Below are 21449 nucleotides of genomic sequence, written 5' to 3' on the forward strand. Positions count from 1 at the left end.
ATGGTGATGTATTAGAAGAATTGGAAATATTTACTATCGATCTGGGTTTGATTTGAAATTTATTATTGTTAAATTCCAAGGCATCCTGATAAGAATTTATGAAATGAGGAGAAGGAGTTAGGTGAAGATGCAGTTTGATTTTCAGTCCTAAATTGCCTCCAATAGATTCCATTTGCTCTGAAAGTATTTCAAAGCCTTAAAAAACGTGTGGGGAAATGGACTTTGAAAATCCTACATCCCATAATTTCCACAGGCCTCTTCATTTTCAGGGCAGAGGCTCATCCCTTGATATCTCCATGTCCTACAAAAGCCCCAGCTGGTTTACATTTATTCATTGCCCCCATTGATTTGGATACAGCCGTTCTCTCCTGACCTTTCTCTATTATAGTTCATTGGAGAGTCACGTGTCCCCACCTCCAACTCCCAGCGCCCCAGCTGGATGACTCAAAATCATCTTGAGAATTTGCTGCTGGGGAAAAGGCTGCATTTCCCCCTTGATCTCACCCTATTGCACTTCCAAGGGTAGGCTCTCACCCAGTCTGGATTATTCCCTTAGTCCACATGTTTAGGGAAGAGGGGACCCGGCTATATAATCCTGGAGGTCCTGCCTACCCTGCTCCTTAGCCCTCCCGCTACCAGTGTGTTCCTCTGAGATACATCTACTTTGTCCCTTGCCAGAGTTCAAGGGGAGAAGCAGTAGGACCCCACCATTCTTAACTTGAGTCCAGCCTGAATGTTCTTGAAGCAGAGTCCCTACCCACCTGATCTCATGGTCTAGAAGGGCATGTCACTGTCTGGGGAAGAGAGAGAACAACACATCTGGTCCATCTTGTCCTGTGATTCCTTCAACAGTTTAGACGTCAAGCCCCTATTCTATTTCACTGTCCCATTAGGAGCTTCTCTGGTTTAGATTCTTGGAAATCTTTACATGGATTGACCTGTTAGAGTGCCTAGTACTCTAGCAGCTCTTGCAGAGGACGGGAAAAGGCAGCCAACATCGTCCATATTTCCTGATGTGACCCAGCGGACTTGATGAGAAAGAAATAGCCCAATGATTCATCCTTCTGAGGCCATTGTCTTGCAGCCAAATCAGTCAGTTCCTAGAAATGCCCCAAATGGGGCTATTTCTCCCACTCTTGCCCCACCTTAAGTGATACAACCCACCCTAGAGATGTTGTTGATTGGGTTGCCGACAGGTCTCCCCGGGTATGATGAGGTGATGGGAATAATGAGAAACACACCCAGTCTCTGTTATGGCTGGAAATCTCCAGAATGCCTCAGCACTTTCAAAAAAGAGAGAACTCATTCTCAGACCTCCCTGTTTGCTGCCCTGTGCAGGTCTTACTCTGGAACCTAGCTCTGTGCCTTACAGTAGGAGCCCTGGCTCCTACTGTTTTGGTTGGTTTGCACTGAAGGATGTTCCTGTGACTTCTTCCCTTCATAGGCCCTTCAGCCTGCAGCCCAGATGCTTGCTCTTGCAAGCCCCTCCCCCCACACCCAGAAAACATGGAGCCAGTGACTTCTCTTCCACTGATCAAACGTGAGACCACCGAAGGGTATCTGTAGCGCAGGCAATGATTCGCTGGTAGCCAAATCGCTGCAGCCACTATGAGGAGACAGGACATTGCCAGAAGATTGGAGGTGTAAAAGGCTCCCTTTCACCACTTACCCCGGGAGGGGTGGGTCCTTTGCCTCTCAATCTTGTCTCAGCACCTACCTTCCCACGCCAGAGAGGAAGCCAGCACCATTAAGCTCCATACCCATCTGTGTTACTAGATCAGGTTCTCATAGCATTTGACCTTCTGAGTGGATTTGCTTCAGGATCTGGAAAAACTTGGCGCTTTGAGAAGAGCGGTAGTTTTTGCATCTAGCCTCCCTGGGCAGCAAACCTTCCTGGGAGATTTTCATGCCTAGAAGCTCATCCACTTGGGCCATCCCAATCCTCCATGGAACTGCAGGTCTGAACACCACATTCTAGCAGAGGTTCCTTATCAGACACCCTAGACAGCTAGAACTCTGCTTTCACACATCCATTCATTCCAACATTTAAAAGATATTTATTGATGGCCTACTATGTGTCAGGCCCTTGTGGGCATCCAGAGGCTTCTGGTGAAGATCGTGAATAGTTGCTGACAGGAGAACAAGGCACAAGCTGTTCTTTGGTTACGGAGGCTGCTCTGTGAACATACCTCTATGGCCATGACAAGAATGCTTGATGTCTTAAGGGGTTCAGGGCTTGGGCTCTGAGCACAGGGGCCCATTTCAGCTCCCTAGTCTTTAATTTCCAGTCCTGCGTTCTCTTCCAGTGTGTGTTTCCAATGGAAAGACCTATTCCCATGGCGAGTCCTGGCACCCAAACCTCCGGGCATTTGGCATTGTGGAGTGTGTGCTGTGCACTTGTAATGTCACCAAGCAAGAGTGCAAGAAAATCCACTGCCCCAATCGATACCCCTGCAAGTATCCTCAAAAAATAGACGGAAAGTGCTGCAAGGTGTGTCCAGGTAAAAAGGCAAAAGGTGCGTTGGTTGGAAGCCCTGCCTTTGGTTGACTGAGATCCCCACATAGTCATTCTCAATGTTCTTTGAGCATCAGAAACATAACCACAACCTGCCATATAATTGTAATGGTAATAGCTCTACTAATAACTAATAAGGAGCTACATTCGCTCCTCTCTTGAAGGGCTGATAAGTTGGTTGCTTGGAGGAAATTGACTTCTCAGAAATCGGCTAGGGATATGCTTGTGTCTGCCAAACCTTTGACCCCATGTAGCCCTAAGGGCTGAACTTAAGCCTTGCTGTTCTAAATAGTAGAGAAATTAGGTTGTTGTGATTATTAGGAAGGACAATTGCACCCTTTGTTTATATCACCATTTGACTCGTCAAAGCACAATCACCTCCATTTTCTCTTTCAGACAGGACTAGAGACAGGTGTGGTATAGTGGAAGGAGAGTGGATTCTGGTCCTAATCACTAAGTTGCTGTGTGACCTTGGAAATGTGCCAGATCTGCTCTAGGCTACATCATCCTCATCTGGACAATGAAGAGTTTGGAATAGTTGATATCCAAGCTTCCTTCCAGTACTAAAATCCTATAATGATATTATCATTTCTCTATTAAAGACAAGAAAACTCAAAAAAAATAAATAAATAAAATGAAAAAAAAAAAAAAAGACAAGAAAACTGTGGTGTATAAAGTGAAGTGACTTGCCCAGAGTCACAGAAATAGATAATAAAACCAGGTCACTTTCAGCCTAGCAGAAAATGTTCACTGATAAACAAAAAAACCCTGCAAATCACTGAGTTAAATGTTGGTTTTGACACACGAGCTAGAGAAAAATAGTCCGTAGTATTGGAGTTGACAGAGTACTGGATTGCTAATCAAGCCATCTAGCCCTGGCTCTGCCACTGGTTTCCTGTGTGACCTAGAACAAGAAGCTCAGTTTCCTTCTCTGCAAAACAGGAGAGTTAGAGTAGATTTCTTAGGGCCTTTCCAGCTCTAACATTCTAGGACTGAATGAATTAATCACTTCCGGACACATTAATTTGTCATTTCTTATGTCTACATGCAAAGCATTGTTGTAAACAGAGATGAAAAACCAAATGTTTTTAGGGACTTCCCTGGTGGTCCGGTGGTTAAGACTCGGTGCTCCCAACACAGGGGGCCCAGGTTCAATCCCTGGTCAGGGAACTAGATTCCATATGCTGCAGCTAAAGATCCCACGTGCCACAAATAAGACCCGGCACAGCCAAATAAATAAATACTTTTTTTAAAAAAACAAATGTTTTTAAATGTAGGCAGAGAGCCAAATCATTTATTCAATTTAGGCAATTGCTTTTGAGTAGCAGGCAGACATGAACTTTATCAGTGTATTCAATATATATGTATTTTGAGCATCTTCATGTAGGCCAGTGGTTCCCAAACCTCTCTGCACGTTGGAATCCCCCAGAGGCTTCTAAAAATACCTGTGTCTCATCCCCAGAGATTATGATTTAATTGATTTGAGGTGTAGCCTGGGGTTCGGAATTTTAGAAGCTCCTCAGGCAATATTAATTTGCAGACAAGTTCGGGAACCACGGCTGTAGGCTCAGGGTGGTTTATGGTCTTGCTAATCGAAGTGTAGTTTATGCGCCAGCATCACCTGGGAGCTAGTTAGAAATGCAGACTCTCAGGTCCCACCCCAGACCTACTGCATCAGGATTTGCATTTTAACAAGGGCCTCCATGTGATGTAACAAGCTTCGTCTTCCAGAGTAGGGGCAGGATGTGGGTAGGAAGGACAGGAGCTATCTGATAGGGAGTGGAGAATTGGGGCATGAAAACTGATGAGGGAATGTACTCATCAGGGGCAGGGAGAGAGCACATTCTGAGGATACGGACAGGGCGGCCACCCAGCCACGATGACCTGTTGTAGCTTCCAAGTCTGCAGTCTCACTGGATCCCCAAGCCTTTTAGTGTCACTTAGAAGTAGTTCCACCAACACAATTTTCTCTCCTGTCAAGGGTCTAACGCCTATAATCATAAAAGTAATACAAGATAATTTCAGACACAAACTAATAGTTACCTAAACTACCCAGGCAAGATAAACCCTCCCATGATATAACATTCCAATTTGAATCTCACACCTTCAGACCAAATCCCAATTCTTTGTACGGTTAGGGTTGTATTGGTGTAGGTGATTCAAATAAAAGTGAAGGGATCAAAAAGGTGTGAGCACAGGACACAGAACAGGCATTGCCTTTCAGGTTGGTGGCATTTATTAAAATCTTTATGTTCATACTCTTTGGCTAAGCAGTTCTGCTCCTAGAAATCCAAAGAAAGTGATCAGAGACTTACAGAGATATGCAAACAAGGATTTTTGCTGCAGTGCTGATTACAATAGTGAAATATTGGAAACAAACTGAAAGTCCACCAGTATGGAAATGATTAAATAAATTATGGTATATCTGTACTGTGGTGTATTATATAGCCATTAAAAATCGCTGTAGAACAAGGGCTTCCCTGGTGGTGCAAAGGTTAAGAATCCACCTGCCAATGCAGGGGACACGTGTTTGAGCCCTGGCCCGGGAGGATCCCACATGCCGAGGAGCAGCTAAGCCTGTGTACCACAACTAGCGAGCCTGTGCTCTGGAGCCCACGAGCCACAACTACTGAAGCCCGAGTGCCTAGAGCCTGTGCTCCACAACAAGAGAAGCAGCTGCAGTGAGAAGCCCGTGCACTGCAGCAAAGAGTAGCCCCTGCTCACCACAACTAGAGAGAGCCTGCCCGCAGCAAGGAAGACCCAATGCAGCCAAAAATAAATAAATAAAATTTAAAAAATCACTGTAGAACAAGATTTAATGGCACAGAAACATGTTTGCAATATATCTGTTAAGTACAAAGAGTAAGCTACTAAACAATATGTATATTATGATCTAGGAAACCAGTGGCAGAGCCAGGGCTAGAATGCTTGATTAGCAGTCCAGTACTCTGTCAACCCCAATGCTAGTATTTTTCACTAGCTCGTCTGTCAAAACCAACATTTAACTAACTGATTTGCCTTTTTTTTTTTAATCAGTCAACATTTCCTGCTGGCCTGGAAAAAACAATGGGCTGGAAGTGACCTGGGTTCCAAGCCTTGGTTTTATTATCTATTTCTGTGACTCTGGGCAAGTCACTTCACTTTATACACCTCAGTTTTCTTTAATAGAGAAAGTGTGGATAATATGCTTACATCAAAAAATAGAAAAGACTGGAAGGGCATATGCAGAATGTGACAGCGGCCATCTTTGGATGACTGAGTAATGGGTAATTCTTTTCTCTTTCTGTTTATCTGTGTTTTCTAAATTTTCAACAATAAACGGGTATGACTTTTGTAATTAGAAAAAGTAATAAAGACTATTATTTAAAAAACTGCCTTCAGGATCCCAATTGGCAATATACTGAAGAGTCTTATTGACTAAAACTGTGTGTCTGGAAGAGTGCCTTTTCCCGCCTTCCCATGATGCTCAGGCATGTAGAGATAGAGGACTTACTGGGCAACATGGAAAGGGAGAGTGTCTGTCCCATTCTGTCACCTGCCCTCACTGAGCCACACATGGATGTCTACAAATTGAAAGTCTCCTAATAGTCACGTTGCCCTGTAAGAGTCACTATCCACAGAGGCCTGGGTCCTCAGCAGCTTCAGAGCCTCAAGGGGCATGCACTTGTTCATGCAGCGTGCAGTCTGCAAACACATATTATGTGCCTTCTGTGTGCATGACACTCTTCCAGGCGCTGAGAATAGGGAGATAAAGCAGAAAGACGCAGGCTACTTGCCAGGAACGCTCCTTACATTCTAATAGGAGAAAGGCAGTGAACACAAAGCAATGAGGTAATTTTCAGTGGTGATGAGTACTGGGAAGAGAAAAACAGACAGGGTCAGATGACTGAATGGGACAGGCAGGGCGAAGCGCTTTCAAAAGGCTGGTTAGGGAAGGCTTCTCTGAAGAATGATGTTTGAGTAGAGTTCTGAATGATGTGAAGGGGTGAGAAAGGGAAGATCATGGCATGCTTGGCCTCTTAGAAAATGACACAGGACCCAGAGGAATGGGAATAAAGGAGTGAGGAGAGAAGATCAACAGAAAAAAGAACAGTAAATTCAGTTATTCATGTTGAGAAGGGAAAAGAGACGAATAAAATTCACTGGTGATCCAGCCAAAAGTTTCGTTAGAAGAAACGATTGCAGGCCCCTCCAGTAACGCACTAAGGCCAAAATAAAGGATGTGAGTTTCACCTCTCTCTGTCTTGTCTTTACTCTGGTGGAAGCTGGCCTTGCTTCATGTATCAGTGGCCATCTGCAGGGTTGTGTAGGGCTTCTACCCCCTGAAGGTTCCCCAGCTCACCTCTCAACCCCACCATACCACCACAATACCTGGAATTCCCGTAATGACACACTCCTTTGGGGTTACAGCATAAAAGACCCCCATTAAGACTTCAGGTTTTTTTCCTGGGCTGGGATAATAGATCTCTTGCATCAGCCATCCCCACTTCCGTAAGGAGTGGTTTCTTAATATCTTAGTTCTGGAGGACTCAGAACAGGAGCATTCTCGTAGGAAGTGGGGATGGCCAGAAATGACTTCAGGCTTGGCGTGCTTCCCCTGAAGGAAATAAAAGGAGGTGAACGTGCAGTGATCGGGAAGCACCTCGAAGTGGAGGGTGTGGAATGAAGAGGTTGCCGAGTAGGTAGTTCGAAAGACACTCTGTTTATTTACTCTTAATATTTTCATGTGCCAGCCGGGGTTGAGTCACTAATGGATTTTGTTGCTTGTAGATCCCTTCTAGTGAGTAAACTAAGCTCTTGGAGGGGAGGGATGGTGGGGCAGGATGACTCTTCAGGAAACTGGGAGAACTTTTAGCATGTTATAGGTACTTCCAGTGCTGTCCTGGGTTTCAGATGGCAGTTGTAGCTATAGCTAGCATTAAGCTGGTGAGCAAGATTTAACACATGAACCCGGCTCTCATTCTAAAGGTGGTAATTAAATACATAGAGGTTTGTATACTTCGTGACCTCCTCCCCCTCCACCTATGGAAAAGTGCTAGTACACGTCCCTTAATCACCTAACGTATCACCAAAAAAGACCAGCCCACCGAGTAATGAAATAACTAAAAAAGACAAAAGGAGAAAGAAAGCTTGACTCTAGGATAATCTACAAATTGAGTCATCCAACCTGGAATCATCCAGAGAAGACTAGGATTTTGTCCTTACAGTGCCAAAATGGTGGTGGAGCTGGGAGAGCTAATCAGGTCAGCAAGAGACATGCAATAGCAATTTGATTACAAGCTCTAGTCCAAGTGCGTCTGATCGGCTGACAGTGAGTCCCCCTAATTAGAGTCACGGGTCCAAAACACTCAACACCCAACGATTTCATCACATGTTCTTACAGATGGCTTCTGCACATATTCAGAGTTTTCCAGGGTGTCCTCAGCTTGTCTTTGTTGTTCCCGATTTGAGTGTTGCACTTGGAATACACAGCTGAAGAAGGTGCTGATTATGAGGCCAGCAAAGAAACTTGTTACAGATAACCAACCAAGGGAAACTTCTTTCCATAGTGGGCTGAGGAAAGAAGAGGGTGGAGCAGAATGGGGAGTAAGAGGGGGCTGGTACCTTTATGCCTGGAAGCTGAAATCCAACAATTTAGTTTATACTTTAAATGATCCATAGTTGAGGGATTTGACCAATTTTTTGGTGTCTTCCAACCATTCATTTGGCATAGCATGCATATGACTAATCTGACATCTAGGTTTTGGCACTGGTGTTGATCTGGTATTAGCATTCCACTTACAAACAAATCAAAGAGCATTCAGAAATGTCAAGCCAATTTGGATAGATCCTTTGGGCAAGTATATACACATAAATGAGTGTCATAAAAGTTTTCTAAGTATACCTAATTGACGTCAGGGAAGTTGACCGAGGCCTTCTGTCAGCCCATTCCTTGGGCCTCTGTTGGCAACACTGAGCTAGCCCAACCACGATCCTGACCCAGCATGGAAAATCCTATGTTCCCGTAAGTGCCCAGCAGATGTGTACCTGGTCATATTGTTCCTCTTTGTGAAGATCCACTTCTCATGCAGTGGTGGTGGGTCCAGTGTAGCTTTGGGGCCAGGGTTCTGTCATCACGTGGCCTTAAAGGTCACGTGCTCCTTTGTGATTTGGTGGCTGTTACAGGGGCAGCCTCAGCTGAGCCAGTGGAATGTGGGTGGGATTTCTAGCTCTGTAGGAATGTTCTTGTAGATTTCCACTTTTGATGCTTGTGTGGTGCTATGAACAAGGAGATGCATGAATGCAGAAGTTTGCTTCTAGTTTTGGAAAACCATGACAAGTCTCTACTTGCTTCCTGATTCCAGAAGAACTTCCCGGCCAAAGCTTTGACAGCAAAGGCTACTTTTGTGGAGAAGAAACGATGCCCGTGTATGAGTCTGTGTTCATGGAGGATGGGGAAACCACCAGAAAAATAGCACTGGAGACAGAGAGACCGCCTCAGGTAGAGGTCCACGTTTGGACCATTCGAAAGGGTGAGCCAGACGACATTAATTTCTTGTCATTTTTTTTGTAAGGGGGACACAGGGAAGGAAGGGAAGACTCACCTTCATTTTGCTTCAGCCTGTTCCTCTGTTTGGGTCAGAAGATTTCCGATTGCTTAGAAACTAACACATGACTCGCACCATTGCCATTGTGGCCTTTAACCTTAACCGTGACCTGGGCTAAGAAGTAAGTATTGACCATTGGGGTTTGTTGTCTTTCTCACACAACAAGGCTGGAGGAGTGGGTCTTAATCCTGGTTGCACATCAGAATCATCTGGGAAGGTTTTGTAAATTTTTATTTATTTATTTATTGGCTGCATTGGGTCTTCGTCGCTGCACGCGGGCTTTCTTTAGTTGTGGCGAGCGGGGGCTACTCTTCGTTGTGGTGTACGGGCTTCTCATTGCAGTGGCTTCTCTTGTTGTGGAGCACGGGCTCTAGGCACACAGGCTTCAGTAGTAGCAGCATGCGGGCTCAGTAGTTGTGGCGCATGGGCTTAGTTGCTCTGTGGCACGTGGGATCTTCCAGGACCAGGACTCAAACCCATGTGCCCTGCATTGGCAGGCGGATTCTTAACCACTGGGCCATGAGGGAAGTCCCATCTGGGAAGGTTTTTAAATTCCAAATCCCTGAGCGTACCCGCAGAGAGTCTGACTAATTGGCTGAGTGGGGCTTGGGCTTAAGGGTTTGCTCTGAAAGCTCCATGGGTGATTCTAACATACTGCCAGGGTTGTAAACTCCCAAAGTGTAGCCTACCATTGTTTCCAAGACGAAGCTCAACAAACATGAAAATGCATTCATTCAGTGTACAGCTGAGTCTCTCAAATCCTGCTGGGGACTCTGTGGTAAGACAAATTTAAAATATCACCCCTGCCTTCAAGAAGATTGTAGTCTCACTGGAGGAACAATCCCAGGCGTGAAGTCTAGTTCCTTTTCTGATTACTCACATTGACTACCACAGCAAGCCACATTCTCTTCATTGGGAACCTACAACTATTCAAACCATCCCATAGCTAGCAGACTAGGGCTGATCGAGTCTGGTCAAGTTTTCTACGAATCTGAGTGTAGAGGTGAGATTTCAGTTGGGAAATAATGCACTTCCTTTTTCAGCTGGCTCCCGCATAAGGCTCGAGAGTGCTCAAAGTTTGAGTAAGTTTCAACATCACACAAGGAGCTGGTTGAAAACACAGCTACCTGGCCCCATCCAAGAAATGCGAATTCAGTCAGCCTCCGGTAGGGTCTAAACATTTATGTTTCTAACAAATAGCCAGGTGATGCTGATTCAGGTGGCGCTTGGACCCATCATTTGAAAAACAACTGCTCTAGTATATTGTGGGCCTTTTTTCTCTCCTTTCTTTCTTGAAAGAACAAGTTCCTCTCTCCCCCTTTGAAAATATGCTAGAGCATATGTATAAGGCTCACCTCTGTTTATTTTTGCTCTGGACCTAGGAATGTGGAGTTGCCCTCTCTAACTCCCTAGCTCCTCTGTAACTGGTCACCAGGACCAAGCACCAGTCTGTTGGCTTCTGTAGCCGTGATCTCACTATGTATCTGTCGCCCCACATCTCTCACCTCACAGAGATGTGTGGATGTTTTCCAAATTGCTAGTGTCGCCTCTAAATAAGCTCTTGTCCACAGTGCTAGGTATTCAAGATGTGTGCATGCTGGACAGAGGAAAACCTAGGCTCCATGTCCGTTGCTCTCTGTAGACCTCTTGAGGATTATTTAAGTGGGCTGGTAACATTGCTCCTTAGCTGCAAGGCAGTTTTCACTTGTTCACGTGTTATTCTGATAAAAGCTATTCAGGCAAGGTTGAGACTGTGGAAGCCCCCTTATTCTCACTCTGCCCATTTTTATAAGGGAAAGCAAAAGGAGCTGTGACTGTTTCCCAAAGGAAAATGTGCTTTCTGGTGAGTTCAGGACTAAGGATGGCTTCTCTGTTTGCACAACCTGTCTGCAAGGCCCGCTGCTGGTTCTTGCTGCCGAGCCAGGAGGGCAGCCCAGTGGCTTGGCAGGGACATAGTCTACCCAGACCAGGGGCAAGGGCAGAATGTCTTATACTGCTTTTGGCTGCAGAAACTCCAGCACCCATGTTTAATTCCCTGTGGCTTTCCCCAGGAGCGGGTCCCACGGTCAGCAGCTCTGTCTCCCTTATCTCCATCCTCTGGAGAACCAGCAGGGAGGTCAGCGAGCCAAGGAAACAAATGGAGTCAATTATAACCCTCGAGCCGTCCAAGTTCCTGGTTAAGCACATTACACAGGCCCGGCTCAAGTCTCCTAAGCCCCAGTAATGAGATGATATGCTCAGCCCAAGCAGAAAAAGGGGCTGGTGGTTCCAGATAGAGAGCGCCTGACCACCTGCCCCACTTTGTGCTTGGCCCCAGGCATCCTCCAGCACTTCCATATTGAGAAGATCTCCAAGAGGATGTTTGAGGAGCTCCATCACTTCAAGCTGGTGACCAGGACAACCCTGAGTAAGTGGTGACTCTCTTTACTCCTCCCTGGAAAACAAATCTAGTTTTCAATGTCGTGTAGCCCCAAATAAAGTCCCCACCGTGTTCTCACTGAACAGGAGCAATGCCCCATGTCAGCATCAGAGGATGTTCTCTCTCTCCCCTCTGGGTGACTAAACCCAGAGTCTCAAGAGGGTGGGAGGTCTGGTCTGTCTGTGGAGACTTTACATCTGGAAGGCTATGTCCTCAGTGGTGGGGATGAGAGAGAGAGAGAAGATGACTGCATATCGATTCTTGTGTTGTATCAAAACTCTGTTTGACTCTTTGGAACTGCCCCGGTTGATCGTGTTTCTTGAAAAGCACCCAGGCACTCAAGCATACTTGCAGCTCTCCCACTTTCTACGCTAGACGGAGCCTGGGACTAGATCCTGCTAGGCACTGCGTGGGGGGAGCGAAGCACTTCTGAAGGAATAAAAGGCACAGAATTTCTATCCACAGGGAATTCTAATGGGCAAGACAGAACATGAAAATGCCTTCATTATGAATTAGTATACTTCTGAAGAATTAAATACCTAAGTGCTCAGGGGAATCTGCAAAGAACAATGAGATGAGAGCCAGGTGGGCTTAGTCAGGGAAGGCTTCGGGGAGGAGGTGGGTTTTGAAAGAGAAGGGTGCGACTGGGCAACAGGTCAGGAAATCAGTCCAGGAAGAGGGTGCAGCCTAAGAGGAGACTCAGACGGGAGCAAAGAAGAAATGTGGGTGTGGATGTGGGTGGGTGGGTGGGTGTGGATGAGGAAGAATTACAAAGGCCACATAGGGTGCACAGAAAGATGAGAAGAGTTGGACGTGGGAAGTAGTTAGGGGGCCTGGAAGAAGCTGGTGAGAAGTTGAGATAGGAGACAAGAAGTGTGGGTAGTTGTTGCAAACTTATACACAGTGTAGTGGTATCCAAATGGTGCTTTGGAAAGATGTCTCTTGGCTGTCAGAAGCATTTATTATGCACCTACTTTGAGAAGCCATATTCTAAAGACCCCAATATGCCATGCTAAGAAGCTGGACTTGGTCTTTAGACTAGAGAACCCCAGTGGGGGTTTTTAAGCAAGTGAACGATGCATTCAGATCTGTTTTTTAGAAAGTGGTACTTGCTGTATGGAGTGGAAGGTTGGCTTTCATTGAGAGAGCTGGTGATAGTCTGTAGGAAGCTGTTAGAATGTATTAAGTTGGTTAGACAGGGGAGGAGGAGTCCCTGTGAGGGGCTGAGGTTAAAGCATCAAGATCAGGTTCAAAGAGAGAAATGAGTTTAGAATGACTCCAATATTAACCACTTTATAGACTGGGTGAATAGTAATACCATTCACCAGTGGGAAACTCTGGAGAATGAGCAGGTATTGGTGAAAAAATAAGTTTTACTTGGAACATGTTTAGATTAAGATGCTTGAGGTCCATATGAGCAGAGTTATCCAATAGGCAGCTGGACGTAGGGTTGATGAGGTCAATTGTTTATTCTTCAGGAGATGGGTAGACAATTAACTGGACAGTAGGAGAATTCAAATGGAGGAGTTAGGAGTTCTTGTAAGGAATAAAGGAGGCGGAGTCTATAGGATCAATAACGTGACTTTTGAAATTACCAATTAATTTCAAAGAACCTATTTTTTTCATACTGTGAGCCAGGCACTGTGCTAGTCACTGGGGCACTTGAAAGATGATTCAAACAAACTCTTCCCATCACAGTTAAGATTTAGGGTGCATAATGGAGGTAGATGATGTGTGCCTCTGTAGGAAGTGGGTAATGAGATGATCCTGCAGGGTCACCTGGGGACTGAGAAGAGCAAGCCTGACCCCTGTATGTAATGTGCCTGTCAGTTCCTGGCACATGGTAGGGCTTCCGTAGAAACCGCTTCTTTGCCCAATCCATCTCTCCTTTCCCATCGAATCCGAGAAAATAGGGAACAGTGAAGAATCCAAGGGAAAAAGGAGCAGAGAAATGGAGCCTGTAAGGAAGGAGGGCATAGTCTCCTGTGGTGAGAGAAAGAAAAGAGGTTCAACAATGGTTTTGGAGTAAGAGGCACTTGCTGACCTTGGATGCGTGGAATTCTCCAGGTTGCAACATCATGAGCATGGGATTGAAAAGAAGACTGAAGAGGGCATCCAGCATAGGCATTTTGTTAGGGAGGCTATTTGACAGAGGAAGATGATAGTAGCAGAAGGAAGATCTTACCACTGAGGGACCAGGAAAGTTAGAAAAGGGATGGTCCAGAGACATTGGGTGGTTTCCAGCACTCAGCACAGGGTATGCACTCAAAACCACCTGCTCAGTTAGCATAGCATGAGAGGGGATAGAGAAGTTGGTAAGGACACATTGGAAGTATGGACAGTTCCAGGGGGAGGCGGAGCAGGAAACAGGAACCGGCGGAAGGGGACAGGAGCAGGGATGACAGGAAGTGGAAGGGATGCTGCTGTGTTCACCCAGAGCAGAGAGGGGCCACATGGCGGATGTGAGGCTGGAACTCTCTGTGGAGCCCAGGGAGGCAGGGAGGGCTGCTAAAGGCGGTGTGAGGCCTCCATGTGGGCATAAGACAAAGCAGAGGGGAGGAGTTTTTAACAAAGGGCAGCAGAACTAGAGAAAAGAGCAGTCAGTAATCAAGTAACCCAAACTAATGTTCGGGCCTCAAAGAGTAAGCAAAACCCCAGTAATGCACCAGGTACTGGTCTCCAAAGTGCCTTATTTGACATGCCGCCAAGTGAGCCACCTGGTAGCTAACAATCTGGTAGTGGAGCATTTCGCGAATGCTAAGTAGATTGTAAAAAGCCCAAGAATATTAGGTTGGCAAAAAAGTTCCTTTGGGTTTTTCCATAACAGCTTACAAAAACCCAAACGAACTTTTTGGCCAACCCAATACTTAGGTTTTACTCTTGAGGAAGCAATTCTTTATTATTCTTGGGATCCTTACAAATGCTATGTGTTGAAGACTCCGTGGCCCATTTTTCCATATCTGTCCCCAGGAAAGTGTTTCAGGGACTGTTGTGCTGAAATCACATGACACTGGTCTTCCAGCTCCCCCCAGCGCGTCCCTGAGTGCATGGGGAAGGATGGGGTCTATCAGTTCTACTCCTCATTGGCTCTGCCATCCTCTCACATCTCTGGGCCACTTTGTTTGCCTTTTAGGCCAGTGGAAGATCTTCACTGAAGGAGAAGCCCAGATCAGCCAGATGTGCTCAAGTCGTGTGTGCCGAACGGAGCTCGAAGATTTGGTCAAGGTTTTGTACCTGGAAAGGTCTGAAAAGAGCCACTGTTAGACGAGACAGACAGTACTGGATAGAGTAAAGCAAGAAAACTCAAGCTGCAGCTGGACTGCAGGCTTACTTTGCTTAAGTCAACAGTGCCCTAAAACCCCAAACTTAAATGCAGTCAGTTATTCACGCCATGCACAGCATAACTTGCCCCTAAACATCTCCTCCAAAGAGACTAGAAGAGTCTTGAATTCTTTGTGTGAGGAAGAGGGCTAGAACGCCACAACACTGCTCTAGTTTCTGGGAGAATCACATTTCTTTACCGATTAAAGAGTAAACAAAACCCTGGGGTTTCTATCTAGAAAGTTATTCCAGTGAAAGAAAGAGAAGGGAATTGCTTAGTAGGAGTTCTTTAGTACAGAGAAAATATTTGTATGAAATTCTGAATGTCTTGTGTTTTAAAAAAGTCCACTCCCCATCTTCACACACACGTACACACACACACACACACACACACACACACACACACACACACACACACGCACACTGAACTACAGCCTTCATTCTGAGGCAAGGCCAGTGTCTTGCCGCTCCCCTTCTTTCCCTTGGCTGGCTCTGAAGTAGCTTGGAGGCGGTTGGTACCCAGGAGGATAAATAAGGAGTTGTGAGCAGAAGGCTCTGCCCTTGGGTCTGTGGTATAGTTGATGGCACCAACCCTGGGAAAGAATAAGCACACCATTTCATGGCCACCTTCACTTTGAGGTGGGAAAGAACTTTTCCCTGATGAGCCCACATTTCTTTTCTCCCTGAAAGTATGGGACCTCCATAAAGAAGTTAGAATTGGGTAAAATTTTCAGAAACTGAATCTATATAAGGCAAAATAGTTGTTGAAGAAAGGAGTTGATAGAAGTCCACAAGGCCAGCTGTGAGTTTTCAAGTCCACAAAACTCACCAATTAACAGCTCAATCCTCACTTATTCTCTTGAGGTCATAGTTCTCTAGTCCAAAGGTTTTGGTTACATGATAAAATTCTAGAAGCTTCTTAAAAGGGCGGTTTCCCTTCTCCAGTTATGGGAGTTGGTTTTTACTTGGCAAGGGGCTCTGTCCTCACGAGCTTCAATTAGGAGAATTATTGCTAATTTGGTGAAATGGGGATTCTGATAGCAATCTAAACTTTCCTACCATTCTCCTCTCATGCACCAAGCATGGATTTGACTCATGGATCCCAGAGAAGGCTGCTCTGAAAATGTCTCTTTGCAGCTAATACCAGAGCCCAAATGACCCATTCTAAGGCCTGGCTTTAGAAATCATCTTTGCGGGGAAACTATAAGTTCTCCACAGCAGGGATCTCAAGCCTGTCTTCTAGATTTATCTCCTCTGAGGCAGCATGGATGAACTCCAGTGAGTACTTAAATATTAAGGACCAAGAAATCCCATATTTCCTACTCTGTGACCATAGGTAAGAGGAACATTTTTTTCCCCTATTTGACACCAATAGGGAAAAGTATAAAAGGTCCAGTCTTTATAGCAACCTGGCATAAAGGAGTCTGTTCTCATAAAAGAGACACAGGGGCCTGGTGGCCAGGCCTTCAGGGGACCAGCCTCTCAGATACATTCCTCTTGGGAGGGGTGGGGGTGGGGGTGGGTGGAAGAAGGACATCCAGGCCAGAAAGGCCACAGAGCATTAGTGGCGGGGTGGGGGAGGGGATGTAAGTAGCTGCTGCATCCCTCCCAGAGGTGGCAGTATTTCCATAGTGTGGAAACAAGTCACCGGATCCTGAAGCAGAGTGGTGATTTCCCCTTCTGGATGACTCACCCCAAAGCCTTCCCACCCAGGTATTCTCTGAAAGCTCAACCTTAAGGGAACACCCAGGGAGCTTCCCTAGATAGACTCCTGCCCCCAGGCGTTGGGACACACCTTTGCCAGGCTCTGTGTGAAGCAGGAGCTGGGGTGCTATGCGAGGCCAACGTAGAAACCCTCCAGTGTTCAGTGTTGCGTAGGGAGTAGGACAGACAGAGAAGAGGCCAAGCCGCCTGTAGTTCCTAGAGAGAAATGGATGTGGTTCTTCTTGTGTATTTATTTATACCATAAACACTTGGAACGACAAAGCCCATAAGCACCATTTAGCAGTTGTAGCCATTTTCTAGTTAACTCATGTAAACAAGTAAGAGTAACATAACAGTATTACCCTTTCACTCTTCTCACAGGACATGTACCTAAATATGGTACTTATTTATGTAGTCACTGTATTTCTGGATTTCTAAATTAATAAAAAAAAAGTTAATATGGAAAAATCCTGTGCAGGAATGTTGCGTGAGTGATTGACTCTGGGCAGCACTGACCTTGGACTGGGTTAACAGGTGAGGCTTTTGCACACTCAGCTTGACACCCGTCTCACGCCACAGCCTTGTGGTTAGGAGGGAGAACTTTGCAGTCAGACGACCTGGGTTTTTAAACCCAGCTGTACACTTAGCTGTGTCAGTCTCCCCGACTATAAAATGGGCATAACAGTAGTACCGTCGCCCTTTGCCTGCATTCTTGCAGTGAGATCTAATTTGGTCAGTTCATGTGTGGTGATTAGACCAGTGTCTTGTGCATAGTGAGCATTCGTTCATGCCCATGGATGTTCAAAAATGGCATGGCACTGAAAATGGCCATTGATTTATGGCTTCTATTTAGGTTACGACTTTAAGAGCTTGGGGACAGAAGGTCATTGACTTGGGTTTCAAGAAGGCCTCGATTTTGGCCTCCTGCTCAGTGGCAAATTTGCATAGGGAGCAGGGTAAAAGTGTTGGCACATATGTTGATCCAAACTAAATTCCCTCAGACCCCTAGTACCAGCTAAATTTGTGCTATCGCAGAAGCCAAGATATAAGAGAGCTGCAATGTCAGACAATGTAAGGACAGAAGAGGATGCGTTGGTGTTAGCAACATAGGCATCATTGGTGGTGAAATATTGGGAAAGTGATAGGAACAGAGGCCAGAGGTGAGTGGGAAGATGAGGAACTAGAGACAGCAGCTCAGGGTAACCCTTTAGAGAAGCTCAGTTACAGAGAGTGGAGAGAGAAGGTGAAGGAAGTAGCTGGAGAAGGGTATGAGGTCAAAGGAAAGTTTTCGTCTTAAATGTGGGAGGTATTTGGCCATGCCTGAATACTGAAGGGAGGGATCCTATAAAGGGGGAAAGGTGGAAGATGATGGGAAAAGGAGGGTTAGCCTGCTGTATGGGTTGCATAAGAAGCCACGCCCCCACGCAGAGCCCTCGGAACTCAATTTCTGACCCACAACCTGGACAGATTTTCAGCCTTTGGTTGCCAACCCCTCACTGTGAATTAGCTACGCCTAGTTCCCATCATCTCTGTTAGTTTGCTTCCTCTTTATACGTGACATACTTTCTTCTGGAATGGTGGGCTGTAAATCCCAATATTGCTCTACCTCCATTGGGGGAACCACATGTAAACCAGACATCTTGGCTCCATCTGGCATGCTTCCCTTTTCCTGATCACCCACATCCAAAATTCACCAAGTCCTATCAGTTTGGTCTCCTAAACGTAGCCCATGTTTATTGCCTTTTGCTCTTATCTTCCTCTTGCAGGGTCTTTTCCTCCCTATAGTCTCTACCCCCACCCCGCCACCAAGGGATTCCCAGGAATCCCCCAAGATCATCTCATAAGGGCGCAAGGACAAGTCCTGCCTGCTACCACGTTACCCACCCTTTTAGTTCTTTCTTGCTTTGCTTCTCCTCTGTGAGAGGCACTGTTGGAAAAAATGGCCATCAGAACATCTCTCCTGACAGTCAGCACGGCCGCCAGCTGTGATGTTGCTGCAGGGTGCTCCTTCTGCTGGCCTAGAAGTACCACCACATTGGTGCTGCTCTGGAGTCCTCAGTGTTTCACAGGGGCACCGTATCCCGTGCACACGTGGAGAGAAGGCCCTCCTCCCTCCCCCTGCGGTGTTACACTTTGCCACCTTACATTAAAGCAGTTAACACATAGTTGATGAGTACGTATTATGTGGACCAAAGCACAGTCTTCTTGTGCTTCAGAGTCTCCTGGAGTTTCTCAAGGAAACAAGCCTTTAACAGGCCCTTTAGATTCTGCTTTCAGCTCTTCTCAGGGCTCAGTTGCCAATATGAAGAGGTTCTGCTGAACACAGGCACCCTCATTTTATTGTGCTTCGCAGCTATTGTGTATTTTATAAATGAAAGGTTTGTGGCCACCCTGCCTCAAGCATGTCTCTCAGTGCCATTTTTCCAACAGCATTTGCTTATGCCTTGTCTTTGTCACATCTTGGTAGTTCTTGTGATATTTCAAACTTTTTCATTATTGTTATATTTGTGATGGTGATCTGTGATCAGTGATCTCTGATGTTACTATTGTAAAAAGATTACAACTCACCAAAGGCTTAGGTGGTCGTTAGCATTTTTTAGCTATAAAGTCTTTTTTTTAAAAAAAATATTTATTTATTTGTTTATTTTTTTTATTTGGTTGTGCCAGGTCTTTGCTGCAGCTAGCAGGCTCCTTAGTTGTGGCATGTGAACTCTGAGTTGTGGCACGCATGTGGGATCTAGTTCCCTGACCAGGGATTGAACCTGGGCTTCCTGCATTGGGAGCACAGAGTCTTATCCACTGTGGCACCAAGGAAGTCCCTATAAAGTCTTTAAATTAAGGTATGCACATTGTTTTTTAGACATAATGCTGTTGCACACTTAATAGAGTACAGTATACTGTAAAGATAACTTTCATATGCACTAGGGAGCCAAACCCTGTGTGCGATTTGCTTTGTTGTCATATTTGCTTTATTGCAGTGGTCTGGAACCCAACCCACAGTATCTTTGAGGTCTGCTTGTATAAGCCTGTAAGACAGACGTGAGTCTGTTCCCCTCATCCCTCTTTCCTTTTGGTGCACATGTACTACTTTTATTCCCCAATGAATCCCTCATGCAAATTGACTTCAGGGGGCCCACCCCACCAGTCTGCCAAACAAGTTCAGATACCTCTGAAACCTCCAAGTGGAAGAGAGAAGTCCTTGAACGCAGAGCCCCAGCCACAGCATGAAGTCTCCCAAATATTTCATACACATTTACAAGTTTGTGCCTTTACGTATGTTTTCCCACCATTAGTATATTCTTCCCTCTTCTTTGCCTGGCAAACTCCTACTCATCCTTCAAGACCCAGTCCAAATGTCACCTCCTCTCTGGAGCCTTGCCTGTTCCCCTACCCCCGCCCCCCGTAATTTGCCACCATTTTCCATTTTTCCCTATGTACTCTATCCTCCAACATGCCAAATCCATTTTCCAGGTATTTACCGTGTCCTTAGTACTTCTGTGCCTTTGCACACAGCTCCGTTTGCCTGGAACGTTCATCCTCTGATATATCTCCTTCGTGAACACGTGCACGTCTTTTAAAACTCACGTTGCTCATCTCAGACTGTCCACCTTTTTCAGACACAGTTGTTCTCCTAGGAAATAACAACCAAAACACTTACCCCGTGCCAGCCACTGTAGTCATCAATTGACATGCATGTTTTCCCAGTTAGTTCTCACCACAGCCCTATGTGATAGGTCTCATTATTGACCCTATTTTAGAGATGAGGGCATTGAGTGCATTCACCTTTTACATGCCTTCATGTGTTAAAATTTGAAGCATTTGCCCAACCACAGTCTCCCTGATGAATCTGGAGAGCTCTGAGAGGGCAGGGACCCAGTGTCCAGCACGTCCAGACATTCAGTAAATATTTGCCAAGTGAATAGTCAATGTGATGAGATTCTTTCTCCAGTTGGGAAAGAAAGCAGTCCAGGGATTACTTAAATATCCAGGGGCGAGGCCAGCCTTCAGGACATTTTCTCTGGGTTAACAAATACAAATGAAAAAGTGTTTGCCTTGCAAAATGAGTTGCCATAAGGTGTATTTTATTTTATTTATTTAATCAATATGTTTTTTATTGAAGTATAGTTGATTTACAATGTTGTGTTAATTTCTGCTGTATAGCAAAGTGAATTTCTGCTGTATAGCAAAGTGATTCAGATATATATATATATATATTCTTTTTTTAAAATATTCTTTTCCATTATGGTATAAGGTATCTTTTTAAATCAGTGACAAATATTCGATTTACACATAGAATTTTTTTAGTGCTTAAAGCACGATGTCCCTGCATTTGTGGTATCAGCCTCATAGCTGTGAAGGATTCTTGCTTAGACCTCAATATTGTGGATGATAAATAGCGTATGTATTTCTATATATGCTATCTATATTGTAATGCAAGATTTAGAATAGCTATAGTACATATTATGAAACTTAGGTCTCTATCTCTGTGTGTGTGAATAGTTAGACTCCCACATGGTATATATGGAGGCTTCACAAAATGGATAGTTCAAGAGACCCAAGGCCTGACTTCAAGTTAATGTGGACAAGAGGAGTTCTGAGTTGCCTCCAAGTATAAGCTGTCCCCAGCCTAGGAATGAAATATTGGCCCAAAATTTAGAATCCAGCATGCATTTTCTTCTAGAAACATCATTCTATTTGATGCTCAGATCTCCAGGCCAGTCCACACAAGCCTCTTGAACCTTGAACCGTAGCCAAATTATATAGAGCACTAATTAGTACCTGTTTAAGCTGGGTCCCGGGGGCAAGGGTGGGGGGGAGGAGAGAGGAGCAAGCAGGGTGTTTCCTTTCACTTTTCTGGGTGGGGCGGGTGGGGGGGGGGGCGGGGTGAAGAGCAGGCTCCAGG

The 21449-nt window shown here is 45.4% G+C and overlaps 1 protein-coding gene across 1 annotated transcript in view; it reads left to right on the forward strand.

The window, feature by feature from the left end:
• The window catches only part of CHRDL1 (chordin like 1), a 121323-nt gene extending 106161 nt beyond the window's left edge, over nt 1–15162 (forward strand). Inside the window, 4 exon segments of the mRNA XM_057719327.1 lie at nt 2307–2516; nt 8860–9027; nt 11420–11509; nt 14655–15162. Coding sequence (XP_057575310.1) covers nt 2307–2516; nt 8860–9027; nt 11420–11509; nt 14655–14785 — 599 coding nt within the window. The 3' untranslated portion in view covers nt 14786–15162.
• Nucleotides 15163–21449: the final 6287 nt, after the last annotated feature.

The sequence above is a fragment of the Hippopotamus amphibius genome, chromosome X (assembly GCF_030028045.1).
Source record: "Hippopotamus amphibius kiboko isolate mHipAmp2 chromosome X, mHipAmp2.hap2, whole genome shotgun sequence".
NCBI lineage: Eukaryota > Metazoa > Chordata > Mammalia > Artiodactyla > Hippopotamidae > Hippopotamus > Hippopotamus amphibius.